The 25380-nt window shown below is 45.2% G+C and overlaps 1 protein-coding gene across 1 annotated transcript in view; it reads right to left on the bottom strand.

The window, feature by feature from the left end:
• The window catches only part of crebbpb (CREB binding lysine acetyltransferase b), a 66530-nt gene that overhangs the window by 22682 nt on the left and 18468 nt on the right, over positions 1–25380 (bottom strand). Inside the window, exons 2-4 of the mRNA XM_080010203.1 lie at positions 22677–23299; positions 2265–2432; positions 410–662 (exon numbers count right to left, since the gene is read on the bottom strand). Coding sequence (XP_079866329.1) covers positions 410–662; positions 2265–2432; positions 22677–23299 — 1044 coding nt within the window. The remainder of the gene's footprint in view (positions 1–409; positions 663–2264; positions 2433–22676; positions 23300–25380) is intronic.

The following is a 25380-nucleotide window of genomic DNA, read 5'->3' on the forward strand; positions in this document are numbered from 1 at the left end:
GATTCAAACCAATATTTATGAGGTGGCTCATGATACGATTCAATATCAATACATTTACATTTTATACATAATGATAAATAATAAGAATTGCGACTAATTGCTCTTGCTATTTCACTGTGTTCTGTACGAACTGAGAGTCACTGACAACCAGAGTCAAATTCTGTTTATGTGTAGATATACTAATCAATAATTTATAATAAATATGATAGTGCCACTATTAATAGAACCCTTGAAATTTGCATGGAGACATACGATTGTGGGGTACAGCAATTTGACAAATAAATGTAATCGCAATCAAGCGAATATAGAATAATTGCGACAGCTCTAAACCTGATGTTGCTGGATTATCGCACCACTAGCCCAGAATTCGCTACCTCACCAAGTGCACTGGAAAGCAGAAGTCGCTCACCCTGACAAGACTTCCCAGCCTGGCAGTGCGTCATGTGGTTGAGGACGTTCTTCATGGTGCGGCAGTGGGGGAGGGCACAGGCTCGCACCTCCCCGTTGGCCTGCTCCCGCCGCTGGCACTTGTGTGCGTGGAGCAGCAGGACCAGCTGCTGCTGGATGAGCTTGCGCTTTTCCGGGTCTGCCGTGGGGCCCGCGGACACGCCACCGGTCCCCGGGACCATGCCCACCGACGCCACCTGCTGCTGCATCTGGGACTACGGACGGGGACGGACGGACGGACGGACGGGCACACACACACACACACACACACACACACACACACACACACACACACCCCCACACACACACACACACACACACACACACACACACACACACACACACACACACACACACACACACTTAAATTCAATGACTGAATGGAGTTTCATCTTTTTGCTATTGAAGGTGCTAAACTCAATTATGGAGACTCAAACCATCGGTGTAATATTATTGTTACAGTAAAGTAATTATTCATGGTTTCTCGTTTATTAATTGGGTTTTTAAATACTAGTATTATGTAACTTCAACCAGCTGTCCACCTTTGCCTTCACCTTTGTTTTGTGTTAAGATGGAAGGGATCAAGATTTAAGTTTAATTAAGTGTACATATATTCATATTGCCATTTTTGGAATTCTTCTTGGCAATGATTCCACGAGATTCAGGTCCATGTCGACGTGATTGCATCACACAATTCCTGCAGATTTGTCAGCTGTATATTTATGCTGCGAATCTCCCGTTCTATCACATCCCAAAGGTGTTCTATTGGATTCATATCTGGTGACTGGGAAGGCCACTGAAGAACATTGAATTCATTGTCATGTTCATAAAACCAATTTGAGACGACTTTTGCTTTGAGATATGGTGCATTATCATGCTGGAAGTAGCCATTAGAAGATGGGGAAACTGTGGGCATGGATGCATATGGTCAGCAACAATTCTCAAATAGGCTGTGGAATTCAAGCCATGATTGATTGGTATTAACCGGGCCAAAGTGTGCAAAGGCGAAATTTCCAACACCATTACACCTGGGCTGTTCACACAAGACAGGATGGGTCCATGGATTAATGCTGTTGGCACCAAATTCTGACCCTACCACTTGTGCGCCTCAGCAGAAATCGGGATTCTTCCGACCAGGCCGTATGTTTTTCCAGTCTTCAATTGTCTTGTTTTGCTGAGCCTGAGCCCACCGCAGCCTCAGCTTTCTGTTCTTGTCTGACACAATTGTACAGAGTGGTTAACTGAGTTACTATAGCTTTTCTGTCAGCTTCAACCAGTCTTGGCCATTCTCCGTTGACTTCTCTCATCAACAAATTGTTTCTGTCCGCAGAACTGCCGCTCACTGGATGTTTTTTGTTTTCCCCTCACCATTCTGACTTAACTCTAGAGACTGTTGTGCATGAAAATCCCAGGAGATCAACAGTTACAGAAATACTAAAACCAGCATGTCTGGCACCAACAATCATGCCTCGGTCAAAAACACTGAGATCACATTTTTCCCCATTCTGATCGTTGAGGGGAACATAAAACTGAAGCTGCGGACCTGAATCTGCATGATTTTATGCAGTGCAGCCACACGATTGGCTGATTAGATAATTGCCTGAATAAGTAGGTCTCCAGGTGTTCCTAATAAAGAGCTTAGTGAGTGTATATCAGACATAAATTTGAGGTGTAATTCATAAACTGTCAGTATGACACCATCAATTAATGAGTTAATATCGCTGAGGACAAGTGACAGGGTTTTGCTGCCCTTAATGACCAATAAAATGAACAAGGACCCGGACATATTTCAAACAAAGCGCCCTGGGGATCCTCACCAGGTTTGGCACACTGCCCGCTCCCTTCAGTTCGTTTTGGAATGGCTGCAGGCTGTTGGGAAGGGCCGTCTTGTTCTGGAGCTGCTGGGCATTGACCCCTGCGGCCCCCATCTGCTGCACCCCGGCCTGGCCGTACTGCTGGCCAAACGGAGCCCCAGACATCCCCATCTACAGAGAAGAGACATGACACAGGCCAGTTTTGTTATACAAATTTCCATATCATTGGAGCACGCCAAACCTGGACATATTTAATGAATGGGTACATACATTTAGACACTTTCCACCTATTGGCCAGGGATTAAAGCAACCAATGTTTCCCAGCCTGAACTTTCTGCCTTGCAAAGTCTCCCCCACATTGTCTAATGCTTTGCATCTAGCCTCACGAGAGCTAGACCTTCGTCCTTGTTGTTGCTCTCGGCCTGTCCAGCCAGGTGATTGACCAATCAGAGGCTGCCAATGTTCTAGGGTCTGTTAGTAGATGACACAGTGAGAGAGCCACATATCAGAACAACAACGATGGCTCCCGAAGATGAACGTGCCGATACAGCCATAGCATCAGTTATAGATGTAGAAATAGGAAAAGGTGTTATAATAGCAATAAAACACAAACAAAACAGTGAACAGTTGGATTTTATCAGAGGAAAATACATTTTTGCTGTTCTCCCGACTGGAAAGAGGTTGAGTTATCATTTTGGTGACAAGAGACAGAGATGATGACACACACACACACACACACACACACACACAGAAGTCCGATCTTACGGGGTTGTTAAACGAATTGGTCGATAAGTGAGGACACTCATAATAACGACCACAAGGTAGTCACACCCCTAGTAGAATTTGCTTTATGACCCTCAGAGGAGTTGGCTAATGAGATCACTTCCACTATCCAGTGAGAGAGACGATCTTTGGACAAGGGTTTCCCCAATCGTCTGAGATCCATAACAGACAAAAAGCTGGTCGGACTGGCGTACGGTGCAAGTGCACTCCACATAGACCAATAGTGCCTGGACAGGGCACAGAGTATGCAGCCTCTCTTTCTCGTCTGACCCAAAGGGAGGAAGAGAAAACAAAGAGAGATCAATCGTGGTCAATTTGAATTGCGCTTTTATGTTCTTGGGCTGAAAAGCTGGATTGGGTTTCAATGTAACCCTCCAATTATCTGTGGAGAACACCAAGCAGGATTGGTGGAACGACAGCGCGGCCAGGTTACCCACACGTTTTGCCGAGACAAGTGCCAGAAGCAGTGCTGACTTCATTGACAAACATTTTAAATCACGCCTGGAAAGGTTTGAATGAGGGTTTCGCTACAGCATTTAACAACAAAATTAAATCCCATTTCGGAGTCAATGGCCGCACCAGCAGGCGTAGGCGGTGGAACCTGGATGCCCAAGTGTGACTGCCCGGTGGCTTGCCATCCCCTCCATTATGACAGCCCGATATCGCGGCCAGGTACACCTTGAGGGTAGGCGATGCCAAGCCTTTTACATGCAGGCCTTGGAGGAAACTGGGTACAAACCCAATATTGCAGTGCGCAAAGGCTAGCCATTTGGATGTCTAAAGTGTCATCGTTGATGGGGAGCTAGCGCTCAGAATTATTTCCACCACCTCCAAGGGTAAACCTTTGTTTGATAGCCGATCCTGCTCAGGGGCAAGGCGACCAGTTTCCACTAGTGGTGGGCCGGATGGAAATTTCCCCCGAAGATGGAGCACCCACGGCATACCCATGATGACGGACCTCAGGTCCTCGAACCAAGTCTGTGTCGGCCACTAAGGTGCCACCAGAACCAGTTCCACCCTGTCCTCCCTCACCTTGTCCAACACCTGCTGCAACAGTGGGAGGGGAGGGAGTATATACAAACGAGCCTGAGGCCATTGGTGAGCCATGGCCTTGTGACCCAATGGTTGGGTCTGTCTCGTGACGCGAACAGATCCACCGAATCGGCAGAATCAATGGCAGATCATGTCCATGACCAGAGGATAAATGCGCCAATCCGACACTTGTGGCCATACCCCTTGATAATAAGTCCAATAACGGTTTCTGCTTGCCTTGAATAAGATATGCTGACAGGGAACAGAGGTGGTAATGGGCCCACTGCAAAACCTTAATGCCACCTGATGCATGGCTAGGGGGTGGACGCCACACTGACAAATGATATTGGACGATTGATATAAGCAATCGTCGCGGTGTTGTCGGAACGTATCAGGACGTGGTGTTCCCACACCCTGATGCAAAGTGTAACCGGACAACCGGACTGCCTCCGACTCCAACACATTATGTTACATTATGATGTGCCGGGTTTCGTGGACCCCCTAGTACCCGCTGACCAGCCAGTCCTCGCAAACAGCGTCCCAGCCGTACAGGGAGGCTTTGGTTTTTGTCACCACCCACAGTGTCACCAGACACAGCCAGACCCTTTTCATGAGGTTGCCGGGGGTCAGGCAAAACCTCAGGCCGTCTCAACACTTCTGCATAATGGTCAGTACACAGGATAGGTCCCTGGATGGGCGCACCAGCTGTTTTATAAACCAGGGTTGCAGGGTTCTCATCCTGAACAGCCCCAGTGGGACTGCGGCTGAGGCAGCCGACATCAAGCCCAGCAGGACCATAACCTGACGTGTCCTGGCGACCTTGCACATGGAAGGCATGCAACCTCCTTGTCGGAGTCAGTCGTGCACACGTTGACTGTGAGTCCAGGTTGAGACCCAAATGCACTGGGCTGGAACCAGAGCACTCTTCTTCCATTTCACCAGAAAACCCAGGTTGCAGAGATGATAGAGCAGCGCCCCCGTATCGGAGTATCTCCCCGTTCGGAGATCGTCCAGATATGACAGAACGTTTATTCCCCATGTGCGCAGAGGGGTAATAGCTGCCTCTACACAGGTAGTGAATATTTTGGGGGCTAGAGAGAGACCGAAGGGAGAACGCAATACTCAGAGGCTCTATCCTGAAAGGTGAAGATATTTCCTGTGTCTTTCCAAAATTGGTATGGTAAGCATCTTTCAAATTGATGACGGTGTGTGAACATTCGAAGTGGAAACTTGTTCAATGTTTTGTTTCAAATTCTCAGATCCAGCATTGGTCTTAGAGAAGAGCGGTCTTTTTTGGAATGAGTAAATATCTACTGTAAAAGCCGCAGTTTCTCTCCCTGACCACTACCGGGTAAATTGCGCCCTTCTCCAGCAAGGGCTGAATCTCCCCTTCCAGGATGGAGGACACTGAGTCCAAGATTTCTGTCTGTGTGACTCCACCAAAAGCTGGCGGACGAAGCGCAATGTCTCCTGGGCCGGATCCGGTCTGCTCTGAGCCCGCGATGATCTTGGAGGCCGTCTGGATCCCAACTGCTCCCGCGATCAGCCATGGTTGTGCTGGAGCTCATGCCGCAGGGACTGGGTCCGTGGGGACATGGAGCTCCTCAATGCCACCCACACCTTCTGCAAACTTGTGGGTCATGGGGTCTACAATGGGACCAACAGATTCACCGGAGCTTCCAGGAGCGTGGTCTTTTCCTTCTCAGAAATCTGAGTTAGGTTAAGCCATAGGTGGCACTGTGTCACCACCAAAATACCCATGACACGTCCTGCATCCTGCGCTGCACCTTTTGCCATCGTGAGGCAGAAGTCAGTGGCCTTGTGCACTTCCATGTAGGCCTCTGGGGTGACCTTCCCCTCCAGGTCTCATAGGAACCTGGTCTGGTAGGCCTGACGTTTTGAAACAGGGCCGTGGCCTGCCCTGCAGCCTTGTAGGATTTTTCAGCCAGATTCGCGGTCAGCCTACAGGTCTTGGATGGTAGCTGAGGCTTTACAGTGGTGAGGGTGGTGCACAGGTGGGCAGCTGTCGATTCCTCCAGAGGAGGCATAGGGATAAGGTATCCCAACTCCGGATCAGTGTCTAGGGTCGACCACTGGCTGAAAGTCTGGATAGGGGAGCGTGTCTTCTGAGGGGCACCCCAAGACGACCATACCTCCTTCGTGAAATCTTCCAGCACCGGGAGGACACTCGGGCGGGGAAGCCTGATCCCCAGCCTTCGTAAAATACACCCCGGACAGCATGGAAGGAGCAGCAGATTCTCGGTCGCTCAAAGGATCACCTGCCACAGCCCACTCAAGGAGTTGCAGCATCTCCTGGATAAAAGGCCCCTGGGACAGTTTGTGAGCAGCACCATGTGCCTCCTCACCTGGCTCTTCCCCTTCGCACCTCCTCCACCACCTGGGAGCCCCACTGGGCTGCTTCGAAGTCCCGCAACTTCTGGTGCGCGGCCAACCCCTCCTGATCCACCTGGCATGGATGCTGAGGGAGATCCGGACAGGCAGGGAAGCGTGGCCTGATAACAAGGCTGACGATGGGCGAGCCAATTCCTCCTCTTTGCCACCCCCCCCAAGATGCTTGTAGGCCTTTCGGCAGTATGGGGACGACTAGGGAGGGAACCGAAGGTGTGGATACGGATTACTTCCAGCGGAGAGAATTAGAGCGGTGCGCCGTACACGCCGCGCCGGTTAGTGTGCCGGTTTCCCATGTTTTTTCTTTGGATGTTTTTATTTTCCTTAGCTTCTACTTGTATGAAAAAAACATTTTAAACCAAACTATGGGACTGTCTCCCCCCGCCTTGGCTCAGGACAGTAGATTGCGTAATGGAGAGGGAGCGACTTGTAACCTTAGATCGGTGAGTCTCCCGCAGCAGCTTCGTTTATACTAAGGTAGAATTAGTTGCAAAGCTTCAGTCAACTGATTTCGTAACTTTAGAATGGGGCCATCAACTGGTTCATGGTACATTAAGATCGATCCAGGGGTCTGCATTATATCTTTAACGCTAAAACTGTTTTCCGATTTGTATCGATTAATCGTTACATCCTTTAATAGTTCTCTTAATTTTGAATTAGGCTGGGTTATTAAGGTTGTAATGTCGCGTACGGTTTCTCTCATTTGTGTGCAAGGAATGTGGGAGGAGTACAGGCCATGCACGTGCACACACACACACACACACACACACACACACACACACACACACACACACACACACACACACACACACACACACACACACACACACACACACACACACACACACACACACACACACACACACACGGCTATGTTTATAATATTTGTTCAAATGCAAATGTATGCACATCTAGGCGGTTTTTGTTAAAAAAAAAATATATATTGATTTATTTATTTTTAATCAGACCTGCTCAATTTTAGGTGCAACCAATTAAGATTTTTTTTAGTGGCACCCTGAAGCCCTGTGTCAAGGCATGGATTCAAAACAAATACTCACTGCGAAAAGCCAGTCTCTTTTCTGATAGGGAATTTAAAATTTTGCAGACTTTTAGACAGTCTGCTGTAGGCTGTGTGCAGTGTCACTAATGGACAGAAACACAGAGACGGTAACACAGTGGTGGGCCTTCATGAGCTAGGCAATCTGCTTCAGAGCAATTTGATCCCTTGACAAATAAAGTTTGCCTCACTCATTGTTATTCTTTATTTTTTTATTTGCATTAGTAGATTCCTCAGCAAACGGGATTCCAAAATGTTGTTTTATCATATGGCACAGTGTAGTTTTGACACATCTCTGCTTACGAATGGGACTAGAGCTGTCACAATTGTTACATAACGCCCGATCCAATTGTTTGAGCTAATCGTGATAATTTTATAAAGTAATTACAATCCAAAACCACATGTTTACATCGAAATCTAAGGATTTTAAGCCAATGTTAGAAATGCAGCAATAAAGTAAATGTACTGTATTCCTGAAATAGTGACCGGGGTCTTTATTTACCTCAACTGCATGGGGTACCAGGCCTTATTGAAAGCAGACTCACATTACATGCAGGCTTTTATGTCTAATTCCCTCTGTTTAAAAAGTATATTTCATCATAGTTTAGTACGAATTTTAAATCAAACTTCCGTCTGGGTGCCATGCCATGCAAACATGTATGGTGGAAAAAAATGAGCCAGTAACTAAAAGTCACTTGTGGTTGTAGCCGACGGTGGAATTACAGTTTTTCAGTTTTTCATTTGCCTTGAACGCACCACTTCCTGCTTGGAGTGCTAGAGAGCGAGCGCGCTCAGAGTCGGGCATTTGCCCCAAGAAGTGATCTGCTCCGCAGCAGTAGGAAATGGAGTAAATTAAATACATCTACAATAAAAACACAGTGTTTTCATGTGCTTTGCTTGGGAATGGAGCTCCGCACTGGAACAGCGCTGCAGTTCTGATCAGTTTTTCCCCCAGTCTGTATTAGAGGCAGGCTTTTATTCGTTCGAATACTGTAGAAAGAATACAGCAAGTTAACAGTCTACTTGAGGGTGGATGTAATACATGATTATCAGATCTTTACTACAAAAGTGCATGCACAATGACTGCATACAACTCAGTACTCGAGCTTATGATTGAAGTTTAGGTACGTGAAAGGTATTATTGCCAAAGAAAAAGTGGTGTCCATGCATCACCATAATGCAGTCTAATAACTCCCATCTAGCTGGTGTCTCCCACTGCGCTGTGGCCGAGCCAGCAGCCGAGGGGGGGGCTGACAGCGCTCCTGCTCCACCACACCACGAGAGAGAGAGAGAAAGAGAGCGCCAAGTGGAGAGAGAGGAGCCCCAGAGAGCAGCACGCTCAACAGCTGAGATAAAGGAAGCAAGTCAAGGCAGGGTGTCGCTGCCTGCCCCTCCCCCTCCATGCACACACACCATGCAAATCCAGACACACGCTCGGCATGTATGTTAACAGATGGGTTTTCCTGTGATGTCTACTCATTGTTGACTCGCACAAACTGCACCAGAACACAGCCTTTGGTGGTTGCTCCTCTCCATATTTGTGCTCTTTGCTTTTCCTTACTTCCTCTATACACCCCCGCTCTCACGCACGCACGCACACACGCACACGCACCCGCACGCACGCACACACACAATTTACAGCTTCATTATCACTGGCCAAGGGGCCCAGGGAGAGACAGCACATACCAGGGAGAAACAGAGAGTAAAAGAAAACTGTAGGAGGGAAAAGAACAAGCCATTAATGAGTGCTGGGGAGCACACATTTAGACGGGAAAGGGGGGCGTGGCTCGGAGAAAAGTCCTGAAACGCAACGCATTAGACTGTAGCGCTCAGGATCATTCTGTGGAGGCAGAGCCAGCCCATGGCTCAACTGTGTTGGTGACACAAAGGTTTTTTTTTTGTTCCAAACGGGTTGTTCTTTGATGGTGAAGCAACACATTGGAATCGTTGCTAGATGGCACTTTAATTACAAATATTTTTTTATTTTGTTATCTCTAACAATGAAGAGATTTTTAGTACTATATAGACATTAACAAGGAGTGCTGGAATTACATTTTAGTTGACAATCAATAGCCATACAAAGGACTGCAATTAAATAGTCTTTTCTCTTATTCAGTTTTGTACGCTATCATAGTATAAAATTATAATCATGTAATAATATACATCCACCTCTTGAAGAAGAGCCATTTATGACCTGTATTCCATTTGTTGCAACATTTTCTGAAATTGGCTCAAAATCCCTGAACATGACTTTGGAACGATTTTTATAAAAAAAAAAAAAAAAGTAAGATTTCGATATGGGGATAATGTAATAGTTGTGACAGGTGTGATCAGTTGTGAATTTAATGCACAAAATTGCATGATTCTTGATAATGCTGATGTAACTCTTTTGGTTTTGTATGAAAAAATGTGAGAAAAAGAGATGCTTGCACACTAAAAATGCTCCACATATACCTTCATTTAAATATGACGTACATCCCACCTCATACAGGAGCTATGTGGTAGGATTTACCACGATTTCCAACATATTTCAGTGAATACAGAACACTGCATAAATATTTTTTCATTTGCCATTAAGTTTTTCTACAATTCCAAAAATTAAAAATTTGTTTTGCTATTGATTTAAGCTTCTGCTCCCCGGGTGCCTCTATATATGAGCCCACTGCTCCTAGATACGTCATTTACTAGGATGGCTAAAATGCAGAGAAATTCATTTAGTTGCTCTGTGCAATTACAATTAGTTGAATCAAATCTTTTTAAAGTGTAAATCTCGAAGATTTCGTTTACTTGTTTTTGGCGGCACCTATGGCAAAAAAACGGTAATTGCACGTGTGCAGAGTTTGTTATCGGGTAATTGCCGGTTTTTGACTGGGAAAATCTGTTAAAGTCCGACACATTTAAAAGTCATAATGTCCGGTGAAAATAATTCCCTCTAAGCACAAGATCATTTTCGATCGAGGCCAAATTTAAAGGATTGTTCCGACTTACACGAGGGAGCAGCGTGGAGCTTGGAGCACCACAGGATACGGTGGGGTTTTGGGATTTTTTATTTATTTAAATTACTGAAATGTCAGAAAATAAGATCAATACATCTACGGTTTTGTTTTGGAGAAAGGTGGAGTGGATTGCGCGCTGCAACCTACCTACCGTGGATACACACACACACAGAAAGACACAGCAGATACTTACCTTTCCATCAGCTACAGTTTTGTCAAGGAGAATTGGTATGAATTCCTCTTTCTTTTAAAATATCTGCTTAGTTCTTAGCTTCGATGCTAGCGGGTCCAGTCTCGCTCCAGCTGTAGGTGGAGTAAGTCAGCTGGATGGCTGTTCTAATTTGAATGACTCCCTGGCTGACATGTAGGAGAGCAGCAAAGCTGAATGGCTCGTTTCACTGCATGTCTTATGAATTAGAACGCTCCAAAAAAACTGACTGAATTTTCTTATTTCACAGCTTGTGTGTTAGTAGGCCCATCAGAGACCCAAATGTATGTACACAAGCACTGAAAAAGTGAGTTTTGCATTATAGGTTCCCCTTAATTCCTCATTCTTTTAAAGCGGACCTATTATGCTCCTGTTTTTCTGTCATATACACCGATGAGCCACAAATTTAAAACCACCTGCCTAATATTGAGTAGCTTCATGGACTCCACAAGACCTCTGAAGGTGTCCTGTGGTATCGAGCACCAAGACATTAGCAGCAGATCCTTTAAGTCCTCTAAGTTGCAAGGTGGGGCCGCCATGGATCGGGCTTGTTGTTCCAGCACATCCCACAGAAGCTCGATCGGATTCAGATCTGGGGAATTTGGAGGCTAAGTCAACACCTTGAACTCTTTGTCACTTTTCTCAAACGATTCCCCAAACAATTTCTGCAGTGTGGCAGGGTGCATTATCCTGCTGAAAGTGGAAAACTGTGATTATGGAATACAGCCACGAAGGGGTGTACTTTGTCTCTACACTGTGTGTTGACACCTTTGCTACCCACACGCATCAATGAGCCTTAGGCGCCCATGACCCGTTTGCCAGTTCACCGGTTGTCCTTCCTTGGGCCACTTTTGGTAGGTACTAACCACTGCATACCTGGAACACCCCACAAGACCTGTCGGTTTGGAGATGCTCTAACCCAGTCGTCTAGTCATCACAATTTGGCCCTTGTCAAAGTCACTCAGATCCTTCTGCTTGCCCATTTTACCACTCTGAACCCTCGGTTTGCAACGTGTTTTTCTACTCTCTGCAGCTTGTCAAGAGATTTTTATTGGTATAGGGTCATGTGCTCCATCCGATCCGCTGTGCGTTTCTCCAAACAAAACCAATAAAAATCGTGTGTTTTCATTGTAGATTTATTTATTTTATTTACCGATGTTAACATGACATAAATTCCCCAGACTGTAGAATCTGTGGAACGTGTATGGGGTAGACCAAGGAGCAACATCCACACACACCTTCTTGACCGAAACCCCTCATGACAACTGCCATGAGGTAGCCACACCGAGTCTAATGCGCTTTAAGACCCTCTGGGGGTTCCTGCCCCACAGAAAAGTAGGCTGAGATCGCTTCCACTATCCAGTGAGAGAGACAATCTTTGGACAGGGGTTTCCAAATTATCTGAGTTGTCCATAACAGACAAGAAGCTGGTCTGACTGGCGTACGGAGCATGTGCCCTCCACATAGACCAATAGCGCCTGGACAGGGCACAGAGTATGCAGCCTCTTGTCGTCGTCTGACCCAAAGACAGGAGGAGAAAACGAAGAGAGATCAATCGTGGTCTATTTGAATCCCGCTTTTATGTTCTTGGGCCAAAAAGCGGGATTGGTTTTCAACTTAACCCTCCGATTTTCAGTGGAGAACACCAAGCAGGACTGGTGGACAGACAGTGCGGCCAGGTTTTCCACATGTTTTGCCGAGAGAAGTGCCAGAAGCAGTGCTGACTTCAACGACAAAAACTTTAATCCCACCTCCTGGAGGGGTTTGAATTGGGGTTTCGTTAAAACATTTAACACCAAAACGAAATCCCATTTCAGAGTCAACGACCGCACCCACGGGCATAGTCGGTGCGTGCCCTGCACGAACTTGGATGCCAATGTGTGACTGGAGTGTGACTGGATGCCGGTGGCTTGCCAACCACCCCATTATGACAGGCCGATATTGCGGCCAGGTATACCTTGAGGGTGCAAGGTACCAAGCCTTTTACATGCAGGCTTTGGAGGTAACTGAGTATGACCTCAATATTACAGCGTAATGGGTCATCTCCATGTGTCACACACCTGCACTCAAAGGCTAGCCATTAAGATGTGCAAAGCGCCCTCATTGACAGGGCTCTAGCGCTCTGAATAATTTCCACCACCTCTATGGGTTAACCTTCCTTTAATAGCCGTCCTGCTCAGGGGCCAGGCGAACAGTTTCCACAAGTGGTGGAAAGGAGGTCCAGCTAAAGCGGGAGCACCCAAGGCGTACCCAAGATGAGGGACCTCAGGTCTGTGAACTAAGACTGTGTCGGCCACAAAGGTGCCACCAGAACCAGTTCCGCCCTGTCCTCCCTCACCTTGTCCAGCAACTGTTGCAACAGCGGGAGGGGATGGAATGCATACAAAGAGTCCAGGGCCAGCGGTTAACCATGGCATCGTGACCCAACGTAGGGTCGTCGTTCCGAATGGAGTACCATAAAGACAATGATTGAAGATTCAAGTTTATTTGTCACATACATGTATACAATCATATATATATGCAGTGAAATGTCATAATGAGAAGTGGCTCGTGAAGCGAACACATCCACCTCGGCTGAATCGACGCCAGAACGTATCCAGGACAAGCGGATAAATGTGCCAATCCGATGCTTCTGGCCGTCCCCTTGATAAGTCCACTCCCAGGTTCTGCCTGCCCTGAGTGTGATATGCTGACAAGGAAAATTGGTGGGAATAGACCCACAGAAAAATCCTTGATGCCCCCTGATGCATGACTAGGGAGCGGATGCCCCCCTGATGATTGACATTGTCGCGGTGTTGTCGGAACGTATCAACACAACTCCAAAACATTGACGTGCTGGGTCTCCTGTGGCCCCCAGCTGTACAGGGAGGCATTGATTTTTATAACCACCCACAGTGTCACCAGACCGAGCCGGACCCCTTTCATGAGGTTGCCGGGGGTCAGCCAAAACTTCAGGCCATCTCGACACTCCTGCGTAATGGTCAGTACCCGGGAGAGGTCCCTGGATTGACGCACCTGCTGTTTTATAAACCATCCTTGCAGAGGTCTCATCCTGAACAGGCCCAGTGGACTGCGGCTGAGGAAGCCGCCATCAATCCCAGCAAAACCATAACCCGACGTGCCCTGGTGACCTTGAAAGTACACTGTGCGCTGGGCTGGAACCAGAGCACTCTTTATCCAATTCACCAGAAAACCCAGGCTGTGGAGATGGTCGAGCAGCGCCCCCGTGTCCGAGTGTGCTGTCACTTTGGACCCCGTAATTATTAGGAGATCGTCCAGATATGAGAGAACATTATTTCCTGGGTGTGCATATTTTGAGGGCCAGAGAGAGACAGAACAGGAGAATCCAATACTCTTACGCTCTGTCCTGAAAGGCGAACCTTGGATATTTCTTTTGCCTTTCCACAACTGGTATGTGAAAGTATGCATCTTTCAAATCCACTGAAGTGAAACAGTCTCCCCGTCTGATCGACTTGAACAGGTGACTGTGTGCTAACATTCAAAGCGGTAGCTTTCTCAATGTTCTGTTTAAAATTCTCTGATCCAGAATTGGTCTCAGAAAAGAGCAGTCTTTTTGGAATGAGGAAATATCTGCTGTCGAAGCGGCAGCTTCTCTTTCTGTCCACTACCGGGCAAATGGCGACCTTCTCCAGCAAAGAATAAATCTCCCCTTCCAGGATGGAGGATGTTGAGTCCAAGACTTCAGTTTGTGTGACTCCAGCAAACACTGATGGATGAAGGGCGAACTACAGGCCATAGTAATTTAAAATAGACCTCTTGGGCCAGGGAGAAACTGCGCATGCACGTCTCCATACACTCGCATGAGCAGAGAGGCATGCTGTCGATTTGCACAGTTCCACGTAGGCCTCGGAGGTGTTATCCCCTCCGGGTCCCGAGCCTGGCCTGGTAGGCCTGCAGCAGGCAGATGTTGTTGAGTAGTGCTGCAGCCTGCCCTGCAGCCTTATAGGATTTCTCTGCCAGATTAGCAGTCAGTCTACATGCCTTGGATAGCAACGGAGACATTTTTACGCTGTGAGGGAGGGGCACAGGTGGGCAGCTACCAATTCCCGTAGGGGGGGGGGCAACGCCAGGTATCCCCACTCCGGCTCAGTGTCCAGGGTTGACCACCAGCTGAATGCCTGGATGGGGGAGCACCCCAAGAAGACCTTACCTCCTCAGTGAAATCCTCCAGCACTGGGAGGTGACGCGGGCGGGGGATCCGATCCCCAGCCTCCACAAAATACGCCCCAGACAGCACGGAGCGGGGTGGGCTCAGAGTCTGCCCAAGGGATCCCCAGCAGCAGCCCCTGGCTCCAGCTCCCCCTCCTCAACCTCGGAGCCTCACTGGGCTGTGTGGAAGTTCCGCAACCCCTGGCGCACAGCCATCTCCTTCTGATCAACCTGGCACGGATGCTGGAGGGGGGGGGGTCAAGAGAGGCGGGGAAGGGTGGCCTTGAAAAAAGGCCCGACGATGGGAGAGCCCAATGGCGGATGACCTCCAGCGGTAGACTCAAGCAGTCGACGCAGAAAAAATGGGTCCGACAGTGCTGCCTCCATATGTGCATGGCCGAGACGCATGACAATCCCTCATGTGCGCACCGCAACCCATACATATTAAGATCCGCAGCAGACATGATTATTTTCTTAATTTTCTGGTATGTAATAAAGGGCTTGCTTCCAACAGCAGAAACAATATATACGCAACCCATCGCAGCAAAAAAAAACATATCGCGCATTTCTAAAATCGCCAGGAGCATCCAAATAAGTTGAAAAAACCTTTCTTGAAGGAAAAATTTTCCAGATTCATGTTCCTTGGTGTTTATTTTTTTTTTTATCTCTCAACGTATTTTCAAAACAGAGTTTGATTTATAAATAGTAGAAAAATGTAAAACCGTGGAGTTAAATATTCCCATTAGAATACATGGGGAAACGCAGTTCACTTACGGAGACGCTGAGCAGCGCTGAACAACGCCGATCGATCTTTTCCATTAAAGCAACAGTCCAGGTGAAGATCATTCATTCATATTCCATGTGATGTGAGGTCACAATGTGAAACCGTTTTGATAGAGTTCAACCTTTAAATCGTATTACTTTTACACACACACAGACATCGTTGTGGAGGGGGCGTGTCATTGATGTCACTTCCGTAAACAAGACGAGGATCCGGTTTTACTTGTGAAAACTCTGTGTTGTTATGGATTACGAGAAGCGGGTGGAGGAGGATCTACATCATATTGCGGACCTTAATATGACCAGTGCGATAGATGGTACTGGACTTCATTTTCCGCGATGATAGTCAGTTCTCCCACAGCGAGGCTGAGAACGACAGCGACGCTGAATGTGATATTATCCCGGACTTTTCAAACAATTTTCAACCTGAATGTGATGATGAAACTGAATATTTTTAAGAACCACCGGAGGAGACCAACGATACTCCCGTTGTTGTTTCAACGGAAGAAGTTGATGACGTGATGAAGTCCGTTGAGGTTGGTGATTTAAAATGAAATAATTCCACTTTTATAAAACATGTATATTCTTACTGTTGAATAAAAGTTTTTTGAAAAACAAAAGTCATTGTGTGTTGTTGACACTGTTCAACGCTGTTTGTGACTGGCCCATTCGGCATGTTAAGCAGCCATGAGGCTTTGTTCGTCCGGCAAGCCCATTTGCATTCTGGGAGCAGAATGAAGCCAAGTGTGGGTAAAAGTTTGGAGGTGATTATCTCAGAATCACAGTTTGCCACACCCTTGTCATTAACAAGTCATAGCTTTAAAAAAAAATTGCTTGGTTTGCACAAGTGACACCTTGTTTGGAAGCTCTGATTCTCCACTTTCAAATGATGCAAAAAAAAAAAAAAAAAAAAAAGTTGAAAGCCACTCAATGACCCGAAAGTATGCGGTGGGTCACACACACACACACACACACACACACACACACACACACACACACACACACACACACACACACACACACACACACACACACACACACACACACACACACACACACACACCTTTGTCAGAAAATAAATGGAAACCATTGGTTTTCGGAAAACAGTGCTTTATTGAAAAATTATTTTCAATAACAAATAAAAATTATAAATTTCAAAATTATGTTCAGTGATTTATTGAAAATTAACTAAATGAACATAAATGTGTATCTATTAAATTGTTTGTATGAATGTATGATAAAATAAATCCTTTCAATAATAACTTTATAAATAGTAACTTAATAACAAAAATATTTTAGAATTGTTAATTTACTCAAATAACCGTAACAAAAGATTATTATCATAAAAAGGCACTGGCACTCTTTCCTGTGTCCTTTATGGCATAGTATGCAGATGTAAAATATTTAACAAATCTACAATCGAAACCAGGGCAGAAGGATTTTGGAAAATAACCAAATTGCCATTTCCTTAGAGCAAAATCGTGATTGCGATTTAGTATGCGATTTTTGATTTAGTATGCAAAGTTCCTTATCGTCTGTATTATTCACTAAACAAGGAATAAATCATTCTATAGTATGACCAACAACACATTGGATACAGTCAACATATAAACTGCACTTTCCTGTAGGCAAGACCCACGTGTTATGATGAAATGAGATGAATTGATGCATGAATTGATATGAATGACATATCTTTATTTAACAGTAGAATATTGACTCATTGATTTAACGTCAAGCCATGTAATTGTTTGAATCTGAAAATTGACATTCAAAAAAATATGCAGCGTTTCAGCAGAAATGTATTATTATTTCTAAAAATGTTGTGTGCATACATCCACATACACTGAGTTCCACTCCGTGTGCTCAGAGACAGCTTTATGCTGAGTAAATAAAAGAAAAAAATGGTAGAAAAGAACAAACAGACGCATTATTCTGGATGAGGTGCCGTCCGGACTCTGCGGGTGTTCCGAGCCCTGCCAGCAGCACAGGGAGCGCATAGCGGCCCGGCCCGGAGCACCGGGGCAGCGCGGAGAATTATAACAATTGCTAGAGGCCGGGGGGCATGAAGAAACCCATTACGCACGGTTTCGTTCCATACGCACTTGTTTCGTTCCATTAGGAGACGTAAAATAAAAACACGCTGTTCTTGTGCACCGATCACGGGCACCCCGTCCCTGGCACGCGCATCGTTGGTACAGTCAGTGAGGGAGACAGGTGCACAAAGATTTTCATCTACTGTAAATAATGCACATGGGTGCGTAATAAATATAACATTACTGAGCTGTATTAAATCCATTCAGCTTGTCACAAAAAAATAAAAAGCGAAGGAATGGGGCTCCTTGACATCACATTCAGTCCAGAGTCCCTGCTTCCTCCGGTGGCCTATGCCAAAACAGAGGGCTACACCATGTGAATATATTAAATATATTCAATGTGTGATCCACATGTCGTCAATTGCAAAGACAATATGACATTCAATATCAAGGCAAAAGCATAAAACTGTGGTGCCAGGATTAATAGGGTGATCTCCAAGTATTTAATTTGCTTCAGTTGCAATTCCACAGACATCTGAAGTTTCATGTTTATTCCGTGAATGGCAACTTGGAAAAACAGCAGTGAATCTTTAGCCAAATATATGTGAGACTGAATCAGTGACTTATTTTTGCCACCTGTGTGAGTTATTATATTGTGTAATCGTGGCAACATTCTGAAGCTGTTGCCAACACTTTACAGAGGGGATGCCAATGCTACCCAATTTAGACAAATATCGATCATGTTCCTCCATATGGTTGAATTTCATTTGCTGTTGGCAAATGCTATAATGCTGGCGTTTCCGCTTTTCACACTGATCGACATGTTTTGCACATCGCTTTGCTTTAACAAGATGTCATCACATTAACATCCAAAAGTATCTCCATGCACCAAATGTACATCACCTTTTCAGTGCGAACACCTCTGCATTCAAGTTGCTATCCAGATACCGGATTCATTCCATTTTCTGTGCATCATATTTAGTTTATCTCACATTTTTAAATGGCAATATAGTACTCAGTGGAGTCACTTCCGATTTTACAGTAGAACCACCAATTATTTTCCACTAATTATTGAAGAGTGAATAACTACCCAGGTTAGGATTGGGCACAATGACAATTTAATTGGCAATTTACAATAATGACAGATGACATATTTTTATTTTTAATGCAAGGAAAAAATCCAAGCATTGAAACTGTAGCAATTAAGTGCAGTTCACAGTGTTCTGAAACTGATCGCGGGAGCGGAGAGGGAGAGAGCCGCCCTCTCCGCTCAGAGCTGTTTTGAGCCCCTTTCAGACATAGTTCCCAGTAAATTACAGGGATAACCTTTTCTGCACCGTTTGTGAGTTTCACTATTCACACATGCAGCCACATCCCGGAACATTTGCGTCTTGCCCCGTTTTCACACATGACATGACGATGCTAGAAAGGACAGGGCAAGGGACAGTCCAGCAGAAGTCAGCTGCGTGCTCTGCTGCTCCGTCTGTCGCTCCCCGGTGCGGTCGCGGTTCCCCACCCCCTGCGCCGGGGAGCGACAGACTGAGCGGCAGAGCACACAGCTCATTCACTTGCACACGCACAAAGAGGATGTATGTGGACGAGTCATGCAAATAAAAATAAATATTACCATGAAATAGGAATGCCACGGCTATGAATGTTTCCCCCGATGAATAAACTCATGACAACACCGGTGTTACCGGTAACATCTGATATTTTACAATGGGGGAGACTCGAGGGGCGCCATGCACAGATGGAGGGAGACAGATCCCGATCTATACCTGATCTAAGGTCCCCTGTCTCTCCTCGTCCCTTGATAAGCAGACTGTGCTGTGACTCTGCTGCGCGCACTTTCACTTTCGTAGCGTCAGACTAAGTATTGATAATACACTTAGTATTTTACAAATTGGACAACATGACACGGGTAACACTGATACCCACGGCAACCCTACTATGATATAAATCCTGAAATAAATAATAAGGAAATAAATATGAATAAATGTAAATTTAAATATATAAAGGAGTAACTATACGCCCAACGGACGGGGCAGAGGTGAGCTCGGGCCCCCCACGCGCCCCGGTCGGGGATCTTTCATCACTTTCATTGCGCCGCAGGTTTTCGTGAGACCCTCCCGTCTATTTATGCACCAACATTCGCAGCAGAAAAGAGGTATCAGAATTGGACGCACATGCGTGTGCGCACACACACACACACACACACACACACACACACACACACACACACACACACACACACACACACACACACACACACACACACACACACACACACACACACACACACACACACACACACACACTTTATTTATAAACACAATTGTGTTAAGGGACTCTCCCGATCCGTCCCATTCGAAAAAAAACCTGTCCCATGCTGCATCACGAGCGTATCCCCGTTGCTATGGGACTAAAACTGAATGTTTTTGTGGAAATACTTTACTTGTAAATAATAAACCCTGCACTTCTGTAACGGGGAGACCGCATTTGCCACATTACATTACGTTTTATGCGTAAACACCCCCACCCCCCCTTCCCGATACAAATTGTAAATCGGCAAACGCTGGCCCCAAACGATTTGAATTTTCACCCAAGCCTTACCCAGGTGAAAGCTTTTTAATATCATTGTACCCTCTCAGGTCAATAACGGTGATCGCAGGTAAAAAATAAAAATAAAAATTAAAAAACCGTTCTCTACTTCCATGCTGCTTTGCAAAATGACGCACGCCCCGCTGTGACGCGGCCACACGCTAGTGTGGACGGATTCGGCATTTTGAATTGACCCAGCGGAGGACCTAATACCTGACGATGAGTAAGTAACAATTGTTTTTACTAGCACAAGCTAACGTTGAAATTATTTCTGCATCTTGTACACCCGTTCACTAAAGCTAACCTTCGCTAGCCAGAGTGCTAGGTGGATGAGTAGCTAGCTAAGCTAGTGAGGGACCGTTTCATGGAATCCTATTTGCCGCGACGATAACACTGTCAAGTTAGCTGACATTTCCGGTAGCTACAGGGAAAAGAGATGAGATTTTTCTTTTGCTACGCAAGTTTAGCATTGTACAGCACGTCCAGGCGATAGCTGAAAACAGTAGCACGCAGCCTTTATGCAGCTCTGCTCTCCTCTCCACTTAACCCTAGCCTGCGTCTTACAACCTTTTTGTTTTAATTATGGTTACAGTGACAAACAAACCCCGGCTCCAAGTTGCCACACGACAGCTTTGCAGTCTTCCTAGACGAAGGTATGTTTCCAATGAATTTGCATTATGGCATTGGCATTATAAGCGGAGGAAAATGTATGGATGGTATTGGCATGATTGTGTGTGTGTGTGCAGTCCATAAGCTGGTGAGCTGTATTTAATATGTGGCATTCCCCTGCCAGGTATAATGTATGCAGTCTGTAGAGATATGTCTGATGTAAATATCACATTTCCTTACACTTTTTTTAAAATTAATTTTTACAGTATGAGAGCACTTACACTTGCACCTACCAGCAAGCAGGCCAAGACTCTCTCTCTCTCTCTCTCTCTCTCTCTCTCTCTCTCTCTCTCTCTCTCTCTCTCTCTCTCTCTCTCTCTCTCTCTCTCTCTCTCTCTCTCTCTCTCTCTCTCTCTCTCTCTCTCTCTCTCTCTCTCTCTCTCTCTCTCTCTCTCTCTCTCTCTCTCTCTCTCTCTCTCTCTCTCCTTCTCTCCTTCTCTCTCTCTCTCTCCTTCTCTCCTTCTCTCCTTCTCTCCTTGAATGTGATTGTTGGTTCAGGAGTTGCTCTTCTCACCTAAAACCATTTTTTGGAGTTTTTGTATTTAGTTTGTGTGACGTTATCAATCAATCTTTCAAAACTAAAAACATTTCTTACATTTCTTGCATTGCTCACTGTCCCCACTCCCACTAGCCTCATTGCTTTGTCTGAGAGTCTGACAGAGAGGGCCCAGCCTGCTGCAGATCGACACCTCTAATGGCCCCCACCAGGGGTTCATGAATTTTCGGGTCATTACCTAATGGCTCCTTTCACATCTTGGGTCAACTGAAATAAAGTTGTTAACAGTTTTGATAAAACCTTGTTCTTACCAAATTACATGTCATATTTGATCAACTATTTTGACTTCATTATATACCCAAGACCTTGATGAACAACTTTTGTATTGACAAAACAGTTTGTCAATATGTTCTAGTGTGTGCTATGACAACATTTCTAACGGCAACAAAAAATACAAAAACATACTCTATATATCCGGTGTGTTTCAGATCCATCTAAAAGCTGCATAATGATACTGACCAAATTATTGATGGCATAACAATGTAGCTGTGATTTTCCTTCAAAAAGATCTATAAACCACTTTGGAGCAAAGGGCGTGTTAAGTTGATTACATCTAGGTAAATACCAGACCACACCAAGATCACAACGCTTCTCTGAATTCCGCTTGGACTTAGAGGGTTAAGAAAGGCATTGAAACATCAGACATGCATTCTTACCTGCATGACAGGTACCTGCATTTTATAGTTTAAAAAGATTATATCAATAACTTTTCCTTTATATCAGGACCACAGGAAATGTGTTTCCAACATAACTAATACTTTTCTCTTCTGCTGAAATTATTAATCAGTCTACTTGTTTATCCACATTAAAAGTTTTGTGTCAATGAACATTTGTGTGTTGCTCTTAAATATTTATATTTAATTCTATTAAATAGTCTATTTACAATTATTCATCATATTGCCCAAAGCCATGAATGCATTTCTCATATAGGCTTCTGGCTAAACAGAGTTTTCAATAATCACCATTATATAAAAACACATGTTGGGCTATACAATGATAAGTGAGAAGTGAAATTCCCTATACTATCTGACTTATAATTCTGTTGAGGGAACCCTCTCCAGCAGTCCCACATAACAAACATCATGAAAATGGCACCCAAAAAAAAAAAGTGGTTAGCTCACCTTGTTCATGTTTCCAGCCTGCTGGGCATTCATTGCATTGTGTGCTCCCATCTGCGGCCCTCCCTGGGTAAGAGTCTCCGCCAGCACGCTGCCTCCAACGCCCACCTGTGGCCCCTGCATGCCCTGGCCCTGGTACTGCATACCAGGTCCGGGTCGGCCCCGACCTGCCCCTCCAAGGGCCCCGTTCATGACCGGTCCTGACTGGGGTTGGCCCATTACCCCATGGCTCTGCCCACTGTTCATCATGGCCTGGTTGAAGCTCATTCCTGTGTTCCCGTTGCCCTGTCCGGCAGCAGCCCCTCCTTTCTGGACTTGGGCGGATGGGTGGTTGGGTGAGCCTTGCCCCATGGGGCCTTTGCCAAGGACAGCGCCTAGCTGGGCCCCTACCATTCCTCCCTGTTGCGGACTGGCCGAGTTGAGCCCCCCTCCCAAGATGGAGGTACTGCCTGGCCTAAGGAGCTCTGACAGTTGCTTGTGCTTAGAGGCGGCGTCAGGGACCATAGGGTTTAGGCCAGGGCCTCCTCCAGGGCCACCATTGGAGGACATGCCCATCAGAGCCAGGTCGCCATTTCGGATCAGGTCGTCTGGGAGTTCATTTTCCAAGTCAAATAGTGACACGAGATCTAACAGAGAAATGCAAAAAGATGAACGGATTAGCAACACAGCTAAAAAACCCTTTGAGCAATATCAGAATATGCTGAGTGAGGAAAAGCAAAGGTGTTTCATTTTTACTTTAAGATTGTGACAGCAATCATTGGGAGGTTGGAATGAGAATACTTTCAAGAGAGAATTTCCTACATGTACATTATCAAAGAATGCAGAAAGTTGAATTTATAATTGGGCTGGCAGTTGACATAACATTGTTGAAAAGATAACATTGTGTTTGGCTCAAACTGTGGAGGAAATTAAGAGATAAAAGGCTTTCTTACTATGATCACATTATTTGTTTGCCTGTAAGATTGCTCACTGTCAGCTATTTTAATTTGCCATTTATATATATGGGTGTGTGTGTGTGTGTGTGTGTGTGTGTGTGTACAGTATATAATGAAATAAACCATGTTCATGAGTCAGGTAGCATATGGAGAGTTCAAATAAGTTGAATAAGTGTATTTCAAAAGGCATTTACGTGAGTTTTACCAGGAGAAGTTGACCCATTCAAGTCAAGCAATACTGCCATTAGCCTCATTAAAATAACTTGCAGTATCTTATTTAATTTTATGGCTCAAATATTCAGAGTTGGAGCCAAGTCAATATAGAGATATGGATATTTCTTCAAGTCATAGGTTGTGGATGCACTCCCCCATGTTAATCAAAATGCCCTTATTTCACAAATCTGAGTGTTACGTGTAAATCAACAAATGGGTTACAGAGTGGAAGTTTAGTCTAGATGAAGATATAATCGTTGTGTCTATCAGCAACGGCTGAGCAACACTCAAATCAAAGGATCAGGGCCCACTTTAGTTTATTTGCAAAAATTGGTCGACATCACATTTCAATACATCAATATGGACAACAGAGTGGCAGAGTTTACTTTTAAAAGGGGACCTATTTTGAAAAACTCACTTTTTTAGTGCTTGTGCAAAGTCGGAAAAATCTTTTCAATTAGCCCTTGTAGATCTACGTGACGATTCAGCTACTGGATTGCTTATTTCTCACCTCAAACTTAATCAGAAACAGATTTTGGTGTACTTATAAGTAGATATCAGTGAATATTACGGACCAAATACAATAGAACCTGGAGTAAAGCTCAAATCCATTGGCTCACAGAACCTGGAATTTGTGCTCATTGCCCCATTGGCTCTATAATAACCCTATAATAGTGTTGAAATACATCCACCTCCTGAAGAAGAGCAACTTATTGATACTGAACCATATAAATTCCAGTGGTCCATCAATTTACCTCAACCCAGTTATTGGAAATTCACTTCATACTGTGGATGGAGACAATAATTGACATTGTCATTAACAATGAAATTGTTTTTTGCCTCAAATTTATCCCCCCCCCCGCGTCTTAAATGTAGCATTCGTAACAGAATACCAATGCCAAATTACATGCACTCCACACAAACAACATGGCAGTTAATCATAGGCAGATAACATGTTTTTTTTACCACTGGATGGGATGCAGCACTTAGCAGACATTAGGGGGCCTTGTCATGAGAAGCTTTGAGAATCCCTTATCTTATATTTTCCATTATAAAGTTACCCTCAAGTTTTGTTTTCCTTTTGTCAAGCACTAATGAGCTCTATGATCCAAATCACGAGTCTGTGCCAAGGTCCTGCACGTGAGTGTGTTTTGCCAGTAACTGACTGCCAACAAAGATTTCAACAGCATGACAGTCACGCCCCCCCCACATACGCCCAGCTCCATGTCTGAAGCTATCAAATTGCAGAGCTGGAGAGAGAAACCCAGGTTCTGAATGAAAATGTTTGTCCAAATTTTATCATTAAATAGGGCGAGCTGGCAGTTAACCATAATATTTGGCAGATAAGCTTAAGGAAACAAGTGATGTGCAATTGTGAGACGTTAGTTGTGCATAGCTGAGAGCCAGCGCCTTTTTCTTTTCCAGAGACCTTTTCTGCAGAAGGACTTGAAACGTAAAGTGAAAGGGAGAGGGCCTGGCCGAGCCAAAAGGACAGCTCAGACAAATGGGAGGAAATGCAGGACGGCGTAGTGATTCACCCTTGAACCGGGCAATGAGAC

The sequence above is a fragment of the Zeus faber genome (genome assembly GCF_960531495.2).
Source record: "Zeus faber genome assembly, chromosome: 11".
NCBI lineage: Eukaryota > Metazoa > Chordata > Actinopteri > Zeiformes > Zeidae > Zeus > Zeus faber.